The sequence below is a fragment of the Coregonus lavaretus genome, assembly GCF_964263955.1.
Source record: "Coregonus lavaretus genome assembly, contig: HAP1_SCAFFOLD_1296, whole genome shotgun sequence".
Taxonomy (NCBI): Eukaryota; Metazoa; Chordata; class Actinopteri; order Salmoniformes; family Salmonidae; genus Coregonus; species Coregonus lavaretus.
Genome location: NW_028163781.1, coordinates 80443 through 99752, shown reverse-complemented (window position 1 = coordinate 99752; position 19310 = coordinate 80443). Strand labels below are relative to the sequence as shown.

General features: G+C 45.1%; 1 protein-coding gene across 1 annotated transcript in view; it reads right to left on the bottom strand.

The window, feature by feature from the left end:
• LOC311117782 (centrosomal protein of 162 kDa-like) overlaps positions 1-11542 on the bottom strand; it is a gene marked incomplete at both ends in the record, with an annotated part of 28268 nt that extends 16726 nt beyond the window's left edge. The window contains 11 exons of the mRNA XM_084192696.1: positions 157-372; positions 586-708; positions 3650-3680; positions 4079-4131; positions 4478-4554; positions 4874-5069; positions 5282-5440; positions 6651-6953; positions 10518-10628; positions 11100-11262; positions 11483-11542. Of these exons, the coding sequence (XP_084048822.1) occupies positions 157-372; positions 586-708; positions 3650-3680; positions 4079-4131; positions 4478-4554; positions 4874-5069; positions 5282-5440; positions 6651-6953; positions 10518-10628; positions 11100-11262; positions 11483-11542 (1492 nt within the window). The remainder of the gene's footprint in view (positions 1-156; positions 373-585; positions 709-3649; positions 3681-4078; positions 4132-4477; positions 4555-4873; positions 5070-5281; positions 5441-6650; positions 6954-10517; positions 10629-11099; positions 11263-11482) is intronic.
• Positions 11543-19310: the final 7768 nt, after the last annotated feature.

Genomic DNA, 19310 nt, shown 5'->3' with positions numbered 1-19310 from the left:
ATATATCAACACTATCTAACAACTTAAAATATACCATCTTGTCAGATATGAATATGCATGGACATGTGTGGATCTGCAGTTAGAATATGCTCTTCAATCAAAACTATGTACTTGACAGGTTCACCACAGACATATCAGTGTTTGAGACTGACCAACCTGACTCTGTGGTGGAGACTGGTGGTAGTAGTGTTCCTCTGGAGAGCTCAGGTACAGAGGGAGAGACAGGAACAGGACTGCTCCTCCTTCTCCTCTCCCTCCTGACTGGTGATGAAGGGTGGTGATGGTCTGAGTCCTCCAGAGAGCCACTGATCTGTCTGTAGGCCTCCTGTAGAGCCTCCATCTCACTGGCCCCACTCTGTCCATACGACTGGGCTACACAGACCAGACAGGAACACCACCAAGTTCACGATCATCCGCCATCACCAAACTGACACAGATGGACCCTATTGCTTGTCAACCTAACCAATACATTCAAATCCACATAAGTGGCTAGGGGTTATTTCTGGAAAGGGCCAAAGTCATCTCTGTTCCCACCATGTTTAGATAGTTACATCTAATAGGACCTGAATGATAGCCTGGTCTCACCTGGTAGTGCCGTCTCTATGGACTCCTCTGCTCCCTGGTTCCTCCCTGGTTCCTCGTTGGTGTCACTGTCCGCTCCAGGGGGCAGGAGTCCACCGGTCGAGTCCAGTGAATCATGGAGGGACACTTACACCAGGAAATGATGTGATCAGGACAAATAGAATATTGATTTTAAGGGTAGGTCAGTTTCAATACTGTATGAATAGAGGATGGTGTCATAAAAGCAGGAAACTATTCATCAGGAAATATCACATCACTGTGAAACAGGGGTACTGTTAGAGGAACCAGAGACACTGTATAGACATACTGTGTACACAACACACACTAGTGTTGTCATGATACCATGTTTAGTATCACGATACTCTATACCATCACGATACTCAATACCAAAACGATTCCACAGCAAAAGAAGAAGGCGTATTAGCCAAAGTCACAGAAAACTAAATTTGGTAAAATCAAGATGAAGTAATAAGAGTGTGTGCATGTATTGAGTTATTGAGCTTGTTTTAGCTGATTTCATGGGGCTACAGATGAAAAACTATCTGTTTCCCTTCCATTTGGGACTTATTTTATTGTACTGATCAACAACATTCACATAGAAGAAGCAATCTCTTCTTTTATAAAAGTGTGGGCTGTCTCTTTTAAGACCCATGATGTCATTCACACAAACATTCAGTTTGAGGCTCTATGGAAAGGCATTTGGGTCTGTGTGTCAAAAAAATTGACGTGTATCTTTTTTGACATGCAAAGACCCAAACGGTGTTCCATAAGGCTCGAGCAAAGATGATCTTGACTGGGAGAGACGTGAGGCGTGAATTAATCAAGTTTTGGGGGAGAATCAGCAATATTTTCATATCACAAACAAGGTACTAGGGTAGTGAATTGATAATAGCTTCAGCTGTAAGCTAGCAAGGCATGTTAGCCTACAAAGCTGAAAGCTACTGGTATCTTCTTGCATTGTAAAGTGTTGTAGCCTGTAATGGACATTATTTTTGTAACAGTAATGAACAGTTTCAACATTGACATGCCGTGTTGCATTATTTAAGTGTTAACTTCTGTGCAGCATAAGTGCAGTGATTCCTTAGGACAGGCTAGCAATGAGTAAGAGGAGCAGGCACAGTGCTCTCGCGCTACAAGGGAACATCAGCTATGCTGATAGACACAGACTTGATCCCCTTTCAAATCAGTAGACGACGTGAGTACCAAAAGTAACAATAATTCTAGTACCGAACCGCTTTTCCATGTTCTAGTATCAAAAAAGTACAGAAGTTTCGTATACCGTGCAACACTAACACACACACTAAAGACTTGCCCCCCAATTCCCCTTTCCCCAGAACACATGTTAATATTGGACTATATTCTTCCTTCCTATACAATTATGCTAAAATGAACTCAGCAAAAAAAGAAATGTCCCCTTTTCAGGACCCTGTCTTTCAAAGATAATTAGTAAAAATCCAAATAACTTCACAGATCTTCATTGTAAAGGGTTTAAACACTGTTTCCCATGCTTGTTCAATGAACCATAAACAATTAATGAACATGCACCTGTGGAACGGTCGTTAAGGCACTAACAGCTTACAGACGGTAGGCAATTAAGGTCACAGTTATGAAAACTTAGGACACTAAAGAGGCCTTTCTACTGAACACCAAAAGAAAGATGCCCAGGGTCCCTGCTCATCTGCGTGAACGTGCCTTAGGCATGCTGCAAGGAGGCATGAGGACTGCAGATGTGGCCAGGGCAATAAATTGCAATGTCCGTACTGTGAGACGCCTAAGACAGCGCTACAGGGAAACAGGACGGACAGCTGATCGTCCTCGCAGTGGCAGACCACGTGTAACAACACCTGCACAGGATCGGTACATTCGAACATCACACCTGCGGGACAGGTACAGGATGGCAACAACTGCCCGAGTTACACCAGGAACGCACAATCCCTCCATCAGTGTTCAGACTGTACGCAATAGGCTGAGAGGCTGGACTGAGGGCTTGTAGGCCTGTTGTAAGGCAGGTCCACACCAGACATCACGGGCAACAACGTTGCCTATGGGCACAAACCCACCGTCGCTGGACCAGAAAGGACTGGCAAAAAGTGCTCTTCACTGACTAGTCGCGGTTTTGACTCACCAGGGGTGATGGTCGGATTCGCGTTTATCGTTGAAGGAATGAGCGTTACACCAAAGCCTGTACTCGGGAGCGGGTTCGATTTGGAGGTGGAGGGTCCGTCATGGTCTGGGGCGGTGTGTCACAGCATCATCGGACTGAGCTTGTTGTCATTGCAGGCAATCTCAACGCTGTGCGTTACAGGGAAGACATCCTCCTCCCTCATGTGGTACACTTCCTGCAGGCTCATCCTGACATGACCCTCCAGCATGACAATGCCACCAACCATACTGCTCGTTCTGTGCGTGATTTCCTGCAAGACAGGAATGTCAGTGTTCTGCCATGGCCAGCGAAGAGCCCGGATCTCAATCCCATTGAGCACGTCTGGGACCTGTTGGATCGGAGGGTGAGGGCTACGGCCATTCCCCCCAGAAATGTCCAGGAACTTGCAGGTGCCTTAGTGGAATAGTGGGGTAACATCTCACAGCAAGAACTGGCAAATCTGGTGCAGTCCATGAGGAGGAGATGCACTGCAGTACTTCATTCAGCTGGTAACCACACCAGATACTGACTGTTACTTTTGATTTTGACCCGTCCTTTGTTCAGGGACACATTATTCCATTTCTGTTAGTCACATGTCTGTGGAATTTGTTCAGTTTATGTCTCAGTTGTTGAATCTTGTTATGTTCATACAAATATTTACACGTTTGCTGAAAATAAACACAGTTGACAGTGAGAGGACGTTTCTTTATTCTATTCTACTGAGCCATTTACTTTATGTTTGTATTCTTCTATTTTATTATTGCTGTTGCATTGTCGAGAAGGAAACTGCAAGTAAACATTTCTTTGGACGGTATACCATGTGTATGCCGTACATACGGCTAATAAAACTTGAAACACATACTTGTGCTGACTTAAAAACCCACTCTGACCCAGAAAAGAAAAATGGATGTTTGTTTATAATACCTTTGGTGAGCATGGCAGCCATTTTAGGCTTCTAAAAGAAAGAGAGAGAAGAAACAAGATGAGCAAAACAGAAGAGCCATGCAGTCAGTCGCCCACCACATACACAGCCAATCACAGACAAGACCTGGCACACTCCCCATTAAAAGACCCCTTCTTCTCACTCTACCTCTTGAGAGAGAGCTGGGATAACTGCTGAATGCCTTGCCTTTATTCACTGTGGCTTTTGTAACCCAGAGTGATTAGCATGTGAGCAGCACAAACAACTCCTGCTTACAACTTATCATGGGGCAATTCTACATGCCGCAATTACAATCAACTTTCGGTTTAAACCTCTAGTTCAAAGCACGCCCTTACAAAGAGTTATTAGAACTAAACGACTGCATTTTCAAACCAGACTTGCAAAAAACCCAGTCTCACCCAATTTCTCACCTCCTCAATGACCTCATCTTCAAAGTCCTCATCCTCGCTGTAGCGGGGGGAGGCTGCAGCAGGCACAGACAGAATGACAGATTCACTGATGAGCTCGAGTCATGCAGATGAGGTATGTGCAAATACTTGTCTGACAGAGTGCCACTGTAAATGACAACAGACCTGGGTTCAAATAGGATTTGTTTCCTTTCAAATCCTTTAACAGCAATTGATTGAGCTTGCCTGTTGCAACTGAACCAACGGAATCATCCCAAAAGCGCAAACCCCCTCCCAACTTCAAAGTATTTGAAAGAAAACAAAACCTATTGAACCAAGCAAGGTTTGGAGTAGTGTGAGCATAGAGATCCTATTAAATTACTATTATAATTCCTAATTCTATGTGTGCATCATCTCTCCTACCTGGGGAGAGTCTGTCAGACTCCATAGCTCTCTCCTCCTCTCTCTGATAGACCCCCGCCACAGCCACCTCTGCTTTCCTGGAGAAACAGCAGAACAAGTGTCATTCACAGATCACACACTGGGAGTGACAGTAATTATCTTACCCAGCCACTGTCTGCAACACTGAGGGTCTCCTTGGGACAACCCCAGCAGTGGCTTCAAAAGGCAGCTACAGCTAGGCCTGGGGCGACTCGGAGTGTCATGCTCCTGAGTGAAGGCGCCCCTAGGTACAGATCTAGGATCAGCTTGTCTTCACCAAGTCCTAACCTTAACCATTCGAAGGGGAAATGCAAAACCAACCTGAGACCAGTGTGTAGAGACCACATCCCCTTTAGCTCCATTGAGTGTCATATATACCTGAGGGTGGTAGCAGTGTTGGAGGCGGTGGTGGAATCCAGGTCTTTGTTGAGTCTGGAGTAGTCTATGGTGGAGGACGCACCTCCCTCCAGGTGGGCAAAGAAGCGGGCCTTCTCCTCTTCCTCCTCCAGGGTGTCCATGCCCAGACCTAGACCCACCGCAGCGTTCTGACCTGGTCCGGACGCCATCACAGAGTCTGGGTAGACACAATCACGGGCAGACACAGACATACACATTTCAACCCTTGCTATTTTCACACAGAGGTTTTCAAAGAGCTTAAAGCAAAATAGTTTTTAGCTGGCACGTACAGCTGCTTTCATGTCACTACCCTGTCAGGTTAGCATTGGATTGAGATACTCTCTATGATGTCACCAGATCTATCTATCCATCTCTCCAGAGCAGACTAACCCTCAGGCTCCAGACTGTCTCTGCTGAAGATGACAGGCTCTGCCCCCTCCTCCTCCTCCGAACCCTTCTCTCCTCCCTGAGGCTGCAGCTCCTCTTCCTCCTCCTGGATGGGCTGGGATCTCCTCAGAGACTTACAGAACTTCTCAGATCCCAGCAATCCTGGAAAAACAGAAAAATATTGGAGCGTTCAATTCAGGTAATTCCAGGAAACAGAAATTGCTCTTGCTTTAGGCTACTTCCTGAATTTAAAAAAAAAAAGAGCTCAAAAAGGAGTTCATCCATCCGGACACCAAGCTGTCAGTATTCCAGATAGTATTTGAAACCCAGCTATGGAAATTAAGCTCATTAGCTCTGTGTTTTATCATTCACAGGACATTGACTTCCTGGGGTATACAGGCCTGCAGAGCCCCTCAAAGGCCATGCGGTCCATTTAAGTGGAGAACAGTACACACAGAAAAGAGAAGACAGAACAGTAGAGCTAACTTTGATATCAGCTCCACAACCACTTGCTGTCAGTCTACTGAAGGGAGGTTACTGTAGAAAAGTCCCATATCCTCATAAATACTAAAATGGTCTTGCAGTAAAAATAGCTGTCAAGATAAAAAGGTAGAAAAAAACTTTTCCTAAATTAGTCTCACCATGGCAAAACAGGCCTAACTTTTCAATTTCAGCACTGAATGATCATCATGACATTTACAGAAGTGAAAATAAGCACTGGTTACAGTAAAAAAACAAGAGCTAATCTATCAGGCTCTCCAGAGTTAGACTAGTAAAAGCAGTTGGGAGTAATTTTACTAGTGGGAAAATATGCCCAAATGAACCACTAACACTAATGGTAAAATAGTCTGCTAGAAGCACAGAATCAAAGCTCGCCTCGACACACTGAATTGTCTGACGGTGAAAGAACATGACCGGATTTAGCACCAGTAACCATAACAACTGCCCTTGAGGTCCAGAAAGTTCTTTATTTTTTCCAATGCTATGCTTTTATGGTCACTGTTTATTTACACCACTCCATTACCAGAGGAAAACAAAAGAACTAAATGTGAAAAGAAGTGAAAAGGAGACAAAGACAGTAAACAGTATGTTTTAAATCCAGGTTTCACTCTAAAATCATGGTTCATCATGGTTTCAGTCATTCAAACATTGATTTCCACCTTTCTAATGTGGATACGGGTCTGGGAAGTGTGGCAACACGAGACTACAGTCATACTGATGTTGAATATTCACCTCTAGCCTCTACTTTCTAGTCTACCAGGGTAGCAGGTTTGGAGCTGTCTCTAGCTACTATCATTATACTATACTAGTCTAACTACTAGTCTACCAGGGTTTTGGGGATTTGTCTCTAGTCTAGCTACTACCACTTTACCATCTTCACGGCCCTGTGAGTCACTATCACTGCTGTGACTGTCCACTGGTGTGTCACAGAGGGAGGTACTCCCCTCAGGACTCCTCTCTCCTGATGCATTATGGGAGCTCTCATTCGTGGGGGGGCTCCCCTGGCTGGCAGAGTGGGAGGAGTCGTGTTCTGGGCTGTTATTTTCCGGCCCCGCGGCAACGTGAGAAGAAGCATCCTGATTGGCTCTTTGGATCTTGTCCAGCTGACTGAGCCTATCCAGAGCTTTGCTGCGAGGCTTGGGGGTGGGCCTAGTGGGGGCTTCCACTGTGACAGCTAACCAATAAGCAGCATGAAGTAGGAAGATAAGAGGGTAGATAAAGATGAGAAAGGAATCATGTTCTGTACACACAAATAAAAGGAACTCAGGGAAAGGGACACCCTCAAAGAGTACATGCATGGTTAGGTGGGCAAAAGGACAGAACTACTAAATGTGAGCTAGAAATATTTAAGGGTTAGCTTGGAGGAAGAGAAGATCTAAGGTTAAAAAATTTACAGTGGGGAAAAAAGGTATTTAGTCAGCCACCAATTGTGCAAGTTCTCCCACTTAAAAAGATGAGAGAGGCCTGTAATTTTCATCATAGGTACACGTCAACTATGACAGACAAATTGAGAATTTTTTTCTCCAGAAAATCACATTGTAGGATTTTTAATGAATTTATTTGCAAATTATGGTGGAAAATAAGTATTTGGTCACCTACAAACAAGCAAGATTTCTGGCTCTCACAGACCTGTAACTTCTTCTTTAAGAGGCTCCTCTGTCCTCCACTCGTTACCTGTATTAATGGCACCTGTTTGAACTTGTTATCAGTATAAAAGACACCTGTCCACAACCTCAAACAGTCACACTCCAAACTCCACTATGGCCAAGACCAAAGAGCTGTCAAAGGACACAAGAAACACAATTGTAGACCTGCACCAGGCTGGGAAGACTGAATCTGCAATAGGTAAGCAGCTTGGTTTGAAGAAATCAATTGTGGGAGCAATTATTAGGAAATGGAAGACATACAAGACCACTGATAATCTCCCTTGATCTGGGGCTCCATGCAAGATCTCACCCCGTGGGGTCAAAATGATCACAAGAACAGTGAGCAAAAATCCCAGAACCACACGGGGGGACCTAGTGAATGACCTGCAGAGAGCTGGGACCAAAGTAACAAAGCCTACCATCAGTAACACACTACGCCGCCAGGGACTCAAATCCTGCAGTGCCAGACGTGTCCCCCTGCTTAAGCCAGTACATGTCCAGGCCCGTCTGAAGTTTGCTAGAGTGCATTTGGATGATCCAGAAGAGGATAGGGAGAATCTCATATGAAACCAAAATATAACTTTTTGGTAAAAACTCAACTCGTCGTGTTTGGAGGACAAATAATGCTGAGTTGCATCCAAAGAACACCATACCTACTGTGAAGCATGGGGGTGGAAACATCATGCTTTGGGGCTGTTTTTCTGCAAAGGGACCAGGACGACTGATCCGTGTAAAGGAAAGAATGAATGGGGCCATGTATCGTGAGATTTTGAGTGAAAACCTCCTTCCATCAGCAAGGGCATTGAAGATGAAACGTGGCTGGGTCTTTCAGCATGACATTGATCCCAAACACACCGCCCGGGCAACGAAGGAGTGGCTTCGTAAGAAGCATTTCAAGGTCCTGGAGTGGCCTAGCCAGTCTCCAGATCTCAACCCCATAGAAAATCATTGGAGGGAGTTGAAAGTCCGTGTTGCCCAGCGACAGCCCCAAAACATCACTGCTCTAGAGGAGATCTGCATGGAGGAATGGGCCAAAATACCAGCAACAGTGTGTGAAAACCTTGTGAAGACTTACAGAAAACGTTTGACCTGTGCCATTGCCAACAAAGGGTATATAACAAAGTATTGAGAAACTTTTGTTATTGACCAAATACTTATTTTCCACCATAATTTGCAAATAAATTCATTAAAAATCCTACAATGTGATTTTTTGGATTTTTTCTTCTCATTTTGTCTGTCAGAGTTGATGTGTACCTATGATGAAAATTACAGGCCTCTCATCTTTTTAAGTGGGAGAACTTGCACAACTGGTGGCTGACTAAATACTTTTTTCCCCCACTGTACATACAGTGGGGAAAAAAAGTATTTAGTCAGCCACCAATTGTGCAAGTTCTCCCACTTAAAAAGATGAGAGAGGCCTGTAATTTTCATCATAGGTACACGTCAACAATGACAGACAAATTGAGGAAATAAATTCCAGAAAATCACATTGTAGGATTTTTAATGAATTTTTTGCAAATTATGGTGGAAAATAAGTATTTGGTCACCTAGAAACAAGCAAGATTTCTGGCTCTCACAGACCTGTAACTTCTTCTTTAAGAGGCTCCTCTGTCCTCCACTCGTTACCTGTATTAATGGCACCTGTTTGAACTTGTTATCAGTATAAAAGACACCTGTCCACAACCTCAAACAGTCACACTCCAAACTCCACTATGGCCAAGACCAAAGAGCTGTCAAAGGACACCAGAAACAAAATTGTAGACCTGCACCAGGCTGGGAAGACTGAATCTGCAATATGTAAGCAGCTTGGTTTGAAGAAATCAACTGTGGGAGCAATTATTAGGAAATGGAAGACATACAAGACCACTGATAATCTCCCTCGATCTGGGGCTCCATACAAGATCTCACCCCGTGGGGTCAAAATGATCACAAGAACGGTGAGCAAAAATCCCAGAAACACACGGGGGGACCTAGTGAATGACCTGCAGAGAGCTGGGACCAAAGTAACAAAGCCTACCATCAGTAACACACTACGCCGCCAGGGACTCAAATCATGCAGTGCCAGACGTGTCCCCCTGCTTAAGCCAGTACATGTCCAGGCCCGTCTGAAGTTTGCTAGAGTGCATTTGGATGATCCAGAAGAGGATTGGGAGAATGTGATATGGTCAGATGACTTTTTGGTAAAAACTCAACTCGTCGTGTTTGGAGGACAAAGAATGCTGAGTTGCATCCAAAGAACACCATACCTACTGTGAAGCATGGGGGTGGAAACATCATGCTTTGGGTCTGTTTTTCTGCAAAGGGACCAGGACGACTGATCCGTGTAAAGGAAAGAATGAATGGGGCCATGTATCGTGAGATTTTGAGTGAAAACCTCCTTTCATCAGCAAGGGCATTGAAGATGAAACGTGGCTGGGTCTTTCAGCATGACAATGATCCCAAACACACCGCCCGGGCAACGAAGGAGTGGCTTCGTAATAAGCATTTCAAGGTCCTGGAGTGGCCTAGCCAGTCTCCAGATCTCAACCCCATAGAAAATCTTTGGAGGGAGTTGAAAGTCTGTGTTGCCCAGCGACAGCCCCAAAACATCACTGCTCTAGAGGAGATCTGCATGGAGGAATGGGCCAAAATACCAGCAACAGTGTGTGAAAACCTTGTGAAGACTTACAGAAAACGTTTGACCAGTGTCATTGCCAACAAAGGGTATATAACAAAGTATTGAGAAACTTTTGTTATTGACCAAATACTTATTTTCCACCATAATTTGCAAATAAATTCATAAAAAATCCTACAATGTGATTTTCTGGATTTTTTTTCCTCATTTTGTCTGTCATGGTTGACGTGTACCTATGATGAAAATTACAGGCCTCTCTCATCTTTTTAAGTGGGAGAACTTGCACAATTGGTGGTTGGCTAAATACTTTTTTTCCCCACTGTATATATAGCTAAGGAGAGAGTAGAGGGCAGGACTAAAGATAATGAGAGAAAGTGAAGGTTGGAAGCATGTCACCGCACTAACACCAATGATGAGGAGACAATGTGCTATTGAGTGGCCCTAAGGAACTAGGGGGTTACAGTAGTGATTCCTATACCCTGAGGGGGGCTTCTCATTGGGCTGCTCTCACTCTCGTCCTCCTGAGTTTTCACCACAGCCTGGTGCTGGGGCTTTTTGGGTTTAGTGAACCTGTGTTTTGCAGCCTCTGCTGGGGACAGGTGGAAGGAAAGAGGAGATGAAAGAGAAAGGAGAGAAGGTGGGAGACAGACAGCTAGAGAACAGGACTGATATACAAATGAGTCATGAAGAGTCGACTGATGTAAACCAATCGAAGATGAACTCATGAAAGAAGTCAAACCATCATTATCAGGGGAGTAGCAGCAGGGAACAGGTTATGATGGACATGTTATGATGGTGAAATTAAATGCAACAGATGTTCCAGGAATAACAGAGCAGATGATGAGAAATCAGCACAGAATCACAGTGTCCCTCTAAATATATTTTAACCTGACAGCAGGACATGAAACACACAACCACAAAGACACACACACACACACACACACACAGAGAGAAATAACTAAAATGACAAGCACAAACACACACAGAATCCTAACTGAACTGAAGCCTATCAAAGCATTGTGGGTAGCACATCAACCTACACATCCCTGGCTTTGCTTACCTCTGCCAGGTGTCTCTTCGCTGTCCTCCTCCTCCTGCCACCATGGCACAGGGGCAGCTGATGTCTTCTTTGGTGGTAGTTTCTGAGAGGCTCTGCCCAGGCTGTCCAGAACACTGGAGCGCTTAGCAGTGCCACCCAAATCCACTGAGTCATCTGAGACAGACTGAACACAAGTCAATGGTGACTAGGTTAAAGTAGCCATCTAGCTAGTTGGTTGAGTGAATACATAGTAGTATGGACACAGATGAAAGGGCTGATTATCAGTATCTTTGGTGTGGATATAAAGAAGGGCAGTCATTAGTGAGTAACTTTAGCTATAGATATGAAAACCAAGAATTGCAGACATAGTGCTGCTATCGTGTCTGCAGTAACGTTAAACTTACCTCTTTCAAAAACTGCTCGAACTGTTCATCAAGCTCATCTTTCGTCAGTCGATGTGCCATGATTCCAGTCAAAGATGATAGGTAACTAGCTAGCTAGCCACCTGTACGTAGCTAGGCTAGCTACCTGTTTCTTGCCGAAACAAAATACAGTGGTCGGATAACAGAGTGAAGTTTGCGAGCCAACAAGACTCAAGCGCCCCTTCAACTTCCTAACTAGCTAGTTACCTAGGCAACCAACGTGGATGTAGCTTTTCACAATGTTGTCGAGCTTGCTTGTTTAGCCAGTGTCGTTCGCTAGCTGGCTAGATATCTAGTCTTGACAGTTATACAAACATTTGGTTGTAGCTAGCTAACATGGTAACAAGCTAGCTAAACGGATTAGGTAAATGTTAGCTAGCTGGCTTTAGTTAGCGTTAGCCACCTAGCTAGCTATAGCTGGCAACAGTGTCTTCTAGCTAGCTATCTTATTTGCAAACATATTTGAACTCCACCAAAATATTCAATCGGTGTGATACATGTATAATTAGCTACACATGTCTGGCTGGTGGTTTGCAAACGTTAGCTACAGTAGCAGCTAACAAGTGTTTTGTGTTCATAGCTCCAGAAAGTTCCCGCGACAACAACAGTATGAGACCTCTAAGCCCATTGGTTGGCTATTCAGAGACGCGATAACGGAATGACCAACCACCGTTATACTTCCGCTTCTGATCGCTTGTATCTCTATCTCCTGTTAAATTGCGTAATTAGAATCTGGTATCAGAACAGAATTTAACACTAAGTCACTGAATATATTCTCAGCTTTTTTATTAATATAATTAGTCAAGCGAATAAATGGTAAATGCAATTTTCGTATATACGGGTTCACTGTAACACCTCGCAGGGCAAAACAGAGAACTAACTGTCCCAACCCAAAGTTCTTCTTTTGATACTCTGACAGAGATAGTTCCTGCTCCAGGCAGGCCTATCAGAGTAGAGGCTGAGCGTGGTTTAGACTTACTCAACCTATCGTTGGCGCTCAGGCTGGTCCCAGCCTCTTGGCGCTTCACTGTTGCCGGGCATTAGTTGTTTTTTGCAACTTGTCTCGAGGAGTCAGCAACTCTCAAACATAGTTCCTCTTCTTCATTGTTGAAATACACATGTCCTTGAGCGGTTTAACAAAGAGGCAGTGTGTGTGTGTCACAAGTCTATCTCAGCCTCCCCCCTAACGGTTCCTCACATTAGTCACAGCTTGTTATGTTAAACAATCTATATCAGTACAACACAAACCTATTATGTTTGATCCTTAATGTATTCTTTTTAAGCTAGGCATCACATCTAATTATAAGAAAATAGATCCCAACAATCCCCCTTTTCACACTGCTGGGTTTGAACCCAATATATGAAATTTCAGGGAAATTTAGGATTCCCCCTTTTGACACCCACTAGGGTGTCACTCATTAAAATACAATACAAACAAAAAGAATCACACTTTTATTAATAGGAAATCATGATAATAAAAAATCATTCAGTCCTTCCATCTACACCTAACTTGTACTACAGTGGGGAGAACAAGTATTTGATACACTACCGATTTTGCAGGTTTTCCTACTTACAAAGCATGTAGAGGTCTGTAATTTGTATTATAGGTACACTTCAACTGTGAGAGACGGAATCTAAAACAAAAATCCAGAAAATCACATTGTATGATTTTTAAGTAATTAATTTGCATTTTATTGCATGACATAAGTATTTGATACATCAGAAAAGCAGAACTTAATATTTGGTACAGAAACCTTTGTTTGCAATTACAGAGATCATACGTTTCCTGTAGGTCTTGACCAGGTTTGCACACACTGCAGCAGGGATTTTGGCCCACTCCTCCATACAGACCTTCTCCAGAACCTTCAGGTTTCGGGGCTGTCGCTGGGCAATACGGACTTTCAGCTCCCTCCAAAGATTTTCTATTGGGTTCAGGTCTGGAGACTGGCTTGTCCACTCCAGGACCTTGAGATGCCTCTTACGGAGCCACTCCTTAGTTGCCCTGGCTGTGTGTTTCGGGTCGTTGTCATGCTGGAAGACCCAGCCACGACCCATCTTCAATGCTCTTACTGAGGGAAGGAGGTTGTTGGCCAAACACGGCGAGTGGAGTTTAGACCAAAAAGCTCTATTTTTCTCTCATCAGACCACAGGACCTTCTCCCATTCCTCCTCTGGATCATCCAGATGGTCATTGGCAAACTTCAGACGGGCCTGGACATGCTCTGGCTTGAGCAGGGGGACCTTGCGTGCGCTGCAGGATTTTAGTCCATGACGGCGTAGTGTGTTACTAATGGTTTTCTTTGAGACTGTGGTCCCAGCTCTCTTCAGGTCATTGACCAGGTCCTGCCGTGTAGTTCTGGGCTGATCCCTCACCTTCCTCATGATCATTGATGCCCCACGAGGTGAGATCTTGCATGGAGCCCCAGACCGAGGGTGATTGACTGTCATCTTGAACTTCTTCCATTTTCTAATAATTGCGCCAACAGTTGTTGCCTTTTCACCAAGCTGCTTGCCTATTGTCCTGTAGCCCATCCCAGCCTTGTGCAGGTCTACAATTTTATCCCTGATGTCCTTACACAGCTCTCTGGTCTTGGCCATTGTGGAGAGGTTGGAGTCTGTTTGATTGAGTGTGTGGACAGGTGTCTTTTATACAGGTAACGAGTTCAAACAGGTGCAGTTAATACAGGTAATGAGTGGAGAACAGGAGGGCTTCTTAAAGAAAAACTAACAGGTCTGTGAGAGCCGGAATCCTTACTGGTTGGTAGGTGATCAAATACTTATGTCATGCAATAAAATGCAAATTAATTACTTAAAAATCATACAATGTGATTTTCTGGATTTTTGTTTTAGATTCCGTCTCTCACAGTTGAAGTGTACCTATAATAAAAATTACAGACCTCTACATGTTTTGTAAGTAGGAAAACCTGCAAAATCGGCAGTGTATCAAATACTTGTTCTCCCCACTGTAGGTTGGCTACCAACCACGCAGGAACTTCAAACCTTCACATAAGGAAAGACAAACATTCACAATAGTTAAAATGGATTTATAAAACATAAAAACACAAACAGGGAATTTTGATTCCCCCTTTAGACACCCACTAGGGTGTCACTCCACCACCTCACCAATAGCAAACCAAGGGTCATCTTTTGTCAACCCCAGTTTCCTCCGAAAGTTAGACTCAGTGTCTGCATCTCCTTCTTGTGCCTCCAGCAAAGGCATCATACCAGCAGCGTGCACGACATCTGTAACAGACTTTCTTAGACAAGGGATAATACAGGCAGCACAGCACATCAAAATTAAAAACATAACGATTAGGGTCAGAAATCCAGTAACCACCAGTGCAGCATACTTACCAAACCACTCCCCCAACCAGGAGAACAGTCAGTTTCCCTCCATTCCAGCCATGCTCTTCATTTCAGCTGATAGTTTATCTAAACCAACTAGGGCTTTAGAGATACTCCCGTCAGGACTGGTATTGTTAGGGATAAATGTGCAACAATGGCTTACCATTCTATAGACACCACCCCTTTCTGCCTGATCTAGAGCCAACCTCTTTTACTAAGTCATGAGTGAGATGGCGGATAATTGTTCAGAGATCCCTTTTGCTGCATCCCTAGTCTAGCCAATAAATCGTTGTTGGTCGTAATAGATATAATTAATCCAATCCACAATTTTGTTTGTCACCCACCAAAAGAACGTGGTAGTAAACCCTTCCCCTAATTGTTTCATAGCTCGGTATCCATCCGATACCCCCCTTGGTATCCCAATCGCATCAATCTAAATAGGGCTATTCTCCTTCTTGTTAAAACTCCTCCTACATCTGTTTAATCCTTGGTTCCTGGTGACTAATTCTAACTAGCTGAACCAGTAGAACCAGGGCGCACGTATCTAGCCACCCTTTTGGAATTCTCTGCCTTATACTGCCTTTACTGGCACACGCCCACCACATATCGGTTACAGGGGCTGTAAGGTTTAGAATTCTCTCCTGTGCTTCCGAACTTAAGTCCGTCACATTACTACTATCTCCAATTGATAATTGGTGATGTCTTTGTTTCTCTTTACCCCCCATCTGGATGTTCAGTCCCGCCTGGTCTCATATCCCCGTCCCCAAGTGTGTTTAAACACTTGAGTCTAGGAACAATCCGCCGTGGGGGCCGAACACGAATATAATGGGATTTTATAATCCCAATTTGCTTATTGACATGTACCCCACCCGTTGGCTATGTCCCTAACCCTTATTTTGAATCCGACAGTCTGCCCTTCTCTGACTCCCATTTTGTAGGCCACTCGTCCTTGACGGTCAGTATGTCGGGTCGCTTCTCTTCTCTTTTACTTCTTAACAATGGTAAGGGCATAGCATAATTGGTGGTGGATCTTGACATCTCAAGACCATTGCCGAGACTATGATTCAGCTCAAGTTGCCCATATTCCCAAAAACCGCCAACCCTCTCCTGTCCTCAGTCTTTCTGCTTGGTACTACCCATACTCACACCCTGAGAACACACTACAGTGATGATAGGTCGGGGTAGGAGATCTTCGTTAACAGAGGTGATCCCCAGACCCTATTGGTGTAGTTCTTCTCTCTAACTCTGCGTGTATTCAGTGGTGCTTGCATGTGTTCTTACCTTTTTGCAGTGGGTAACGTGGACCCAGGTTGCTCTTTCTGCTATTCTAATGGCAAAAGCAGTGACCAATATAACCTGATAGGGCCCTTCCCAACAGGCCTGCTTCCAGTTTTTCTTCTTTAGGGACTGGATCCTCACCAGTCACCTGGTTAGATAGAGTGGGTCACCTACTCCTTTAGTTCACCTGTGGGGCACAAAACCACTGACATTCGGGTGTGGTTAGTAAACTACCTTCACACGTGTTCAGCTCTCAATTTCTATTTCTGACTGCTCCGGTCCTCCTAACTCGGGTATTCTGTATGGTCTCCCCTTCCCCACAGACCACCATATTGTCTCTGACTATGTGTACATCACGTCCTAGTAAATTTACCGGACACAGCTTAGATATCAGGATGGGTATGGTTGCCTCTCCTCCTGATTGGTCATGTTTTAGGGTTATTGGGGCTGATAACCTTTCAATAATGATTTTCTCCCCATCAATCCTGACTCCATCTGGCTTGTCTGTTGCACAGATTGCTGTCCTGCAGGCTCCCGTATCACAAAGGAATTTAATTTTCTTACCCATTACTGTCAATGTCAAATAAGGTTTCTGTTCCTGTTGAAGTGCTAAGTCAATAGTAGCCAATTCAAACACCTCACAATTTGGATCAAAGGGTTCCTTAGTCTTCCCCTCACTAGAGTCTACTTTTTCTTGGCTCTGTCCTGTCTGTTATTCTGCTCATGATGGATTGCATGTCTCTCTGAGGCCATTACATAATTCAGTTGTTTTCCCAACATACTCTCCGTGATCGGCCCATGGCAAAAGTCTCCTCTGGGCATCCCCTGAAACCCATTGCCCTCTAACGGCAGCCCAAACCTTACTATTCCTGTTTTGGGGTGGGTCATTCCTTCTACCGCTCTGGCCACATCCTCTGTGTTCATGGCCTGTCTGCTAAATGGCATATTATTATTATCATTACTGTATACATCTAAGGTTGCTGGGGCCTCTTTCATTCCCCGCCAATAGATTAGGTAAGGCTATCAGTGGGTACTGGCCCCCTCCTAATCTCTCTCTCTCACTGCTTCTTTCTCATTTACACACCTTATGTATCTGTTTAAGCATGGATTCGAGTTTATCTGCGTCCAGACGTCCCTCAAAACCATACCTCTCCCTCTACCTGGTTACATAATGGAGATTTCTTCCATCCCTGGATTCCATTTTAATCACATCAAGTATTTCTCGTCACCAGTAAATTCTGGGACCTCTAGTGAGGATTTGCCCCCCATGGTTGGTACTGTTAAAAATCCCTTAGCCACCTCTTCTATGTAACAAGTCAATATAACAGGTAATTCAAAACAGCTTCACACCACAACACCTGGAATCACCCCTGCCTGTATAGGTATTCTTGACTAGTACCCCAGAATTATCTCCTACTCTACGGAGGAGTTTATCCCCACAATGTAATCTTGACAATTCCTGACAGTCTCATACAACAGGAATGGGTTCTCTCTCCTCTATACAACCAGAAGAGGTTTTGTCTGTTTTTCGTTTGAACGTATCCAATATTCTGCCGGGCTCCCCGTCAACCGGGAGTCCATCGGGTGAATTAATACTACCGTCTTTTATCCATTTCTTATATAATTTCTCCCCCCTTCTCTTCCACTCCTTACCGTCTTTACCCCCATTAATTTCTAGTGCTGACTTCAATGCTTTCAGCACCCTCTCGGTCTCCTGGTTGGTCATATTTAATTGTAATCTACCGTGATCTAACTATCCAAGTTTATTTATTACTCCTAGTGATCCATTTCCTTAGCGCTGAATTGAATGATATAACTCAGGTCCCCAACCTTTTATCTACCCGTAGGTCAACCAAACCTGTTACTAAGTGCGCCGACTTAGTATCTAATGTACTACATGCAATCAGTAAACCATTCTCAGTATAACACAGATCCCTGTCTGTACCATTATCCGTAGATCATTCAACCCGATATTAGTGCGCCGACTAATATCTAATGTACTTCATTCACACTATTGGGTTGGCCTCCCAAACTTCACTCAGTCTCGTTAATAATAGTCCCAGACTTATTAACCACAATCAAACTTGATACCCGGTATCTAGTACTGTCACGATCGTTTATAGACTGGACGGACCAAGGTGCAGTGTGATAAGCATACATGTTTATTTAACGAATGAACACGCGACAAAACAACAAACGAAACGTGAAGTCCAAGGTAGACAAATAACATACCTCACACGGAACAAGATCCCACAACTAACAGGTGCCAAAAGGCTGCCTAAGTATGGTCCCCAATCAGAGACAACGAGCTACAGCTGCCTCTGATTGGGAACCACCCCGGCCAACATAGATCTACACATTCTAGATCTAAAACATAGAAAAACAACCTAGCAGACACAACACAGAAAATACACACCCTGACTCAACAAATACAAGTCCTCAGAGTCAGGACGTGACAGTACCCCCCCCCCAAAGGTGCGGACTCCGACCGCGCCACATAAACATAACAGGGTAGGGGCCAGGTGGGCATTCCGCCTCGGAGGCGGATCCAGCTCCGGGCGTGACCACCACTTACTTTCCACCTCCCTGTTGCGCCCCTGGTCTGGTCTGGACCTCGGCGCGCTGCTTCCCCTCTCCTTCCTCCCACAACGTACCAAGCCCTGTCTGGACCCTGGTGTGGGAGACCCCGAACCTGGAGAAGGGCTGATGTCTGGGTCTGGACTGGAACCGCTGACTGGAGCAGAACCCGACGACGGTGGATCGAACTGCTCTGGCTCCGGAGTGGAGCCGCTGACTGGAGCTGGTTCAGGCACCGGTGGAGCGGACTGCTCTGGCTCCGGAATGGATCCGCTGACCGGAGTAGGACTAGACCCCGGTGGAGCGAATTGCTCTGGCTCCGGAGTGGAGCAGCTGACCGGTGCCGGACCAGGCACCGGTGGAACAGGCACGGGCCGTGCCGGACTGGACACGCATCACTGGCTTGGTGCGGGGAGCAGGAACGGGCCGGACCGGGCTGACGACGCGCACCACTGGCTTGGTGCGGGTAGCAGGAACGGGCCGGACCGGGCTGACGACGCGCACCACTGTCTTGGTGCGGGGAGCAGGAACGGGTCGGGCCGGGCTGGCGACGCGCACCACTGGCTTGGTGCGAGGGGCAGGAACAGGCCGGGCCGGGCTGGCGACGCGCA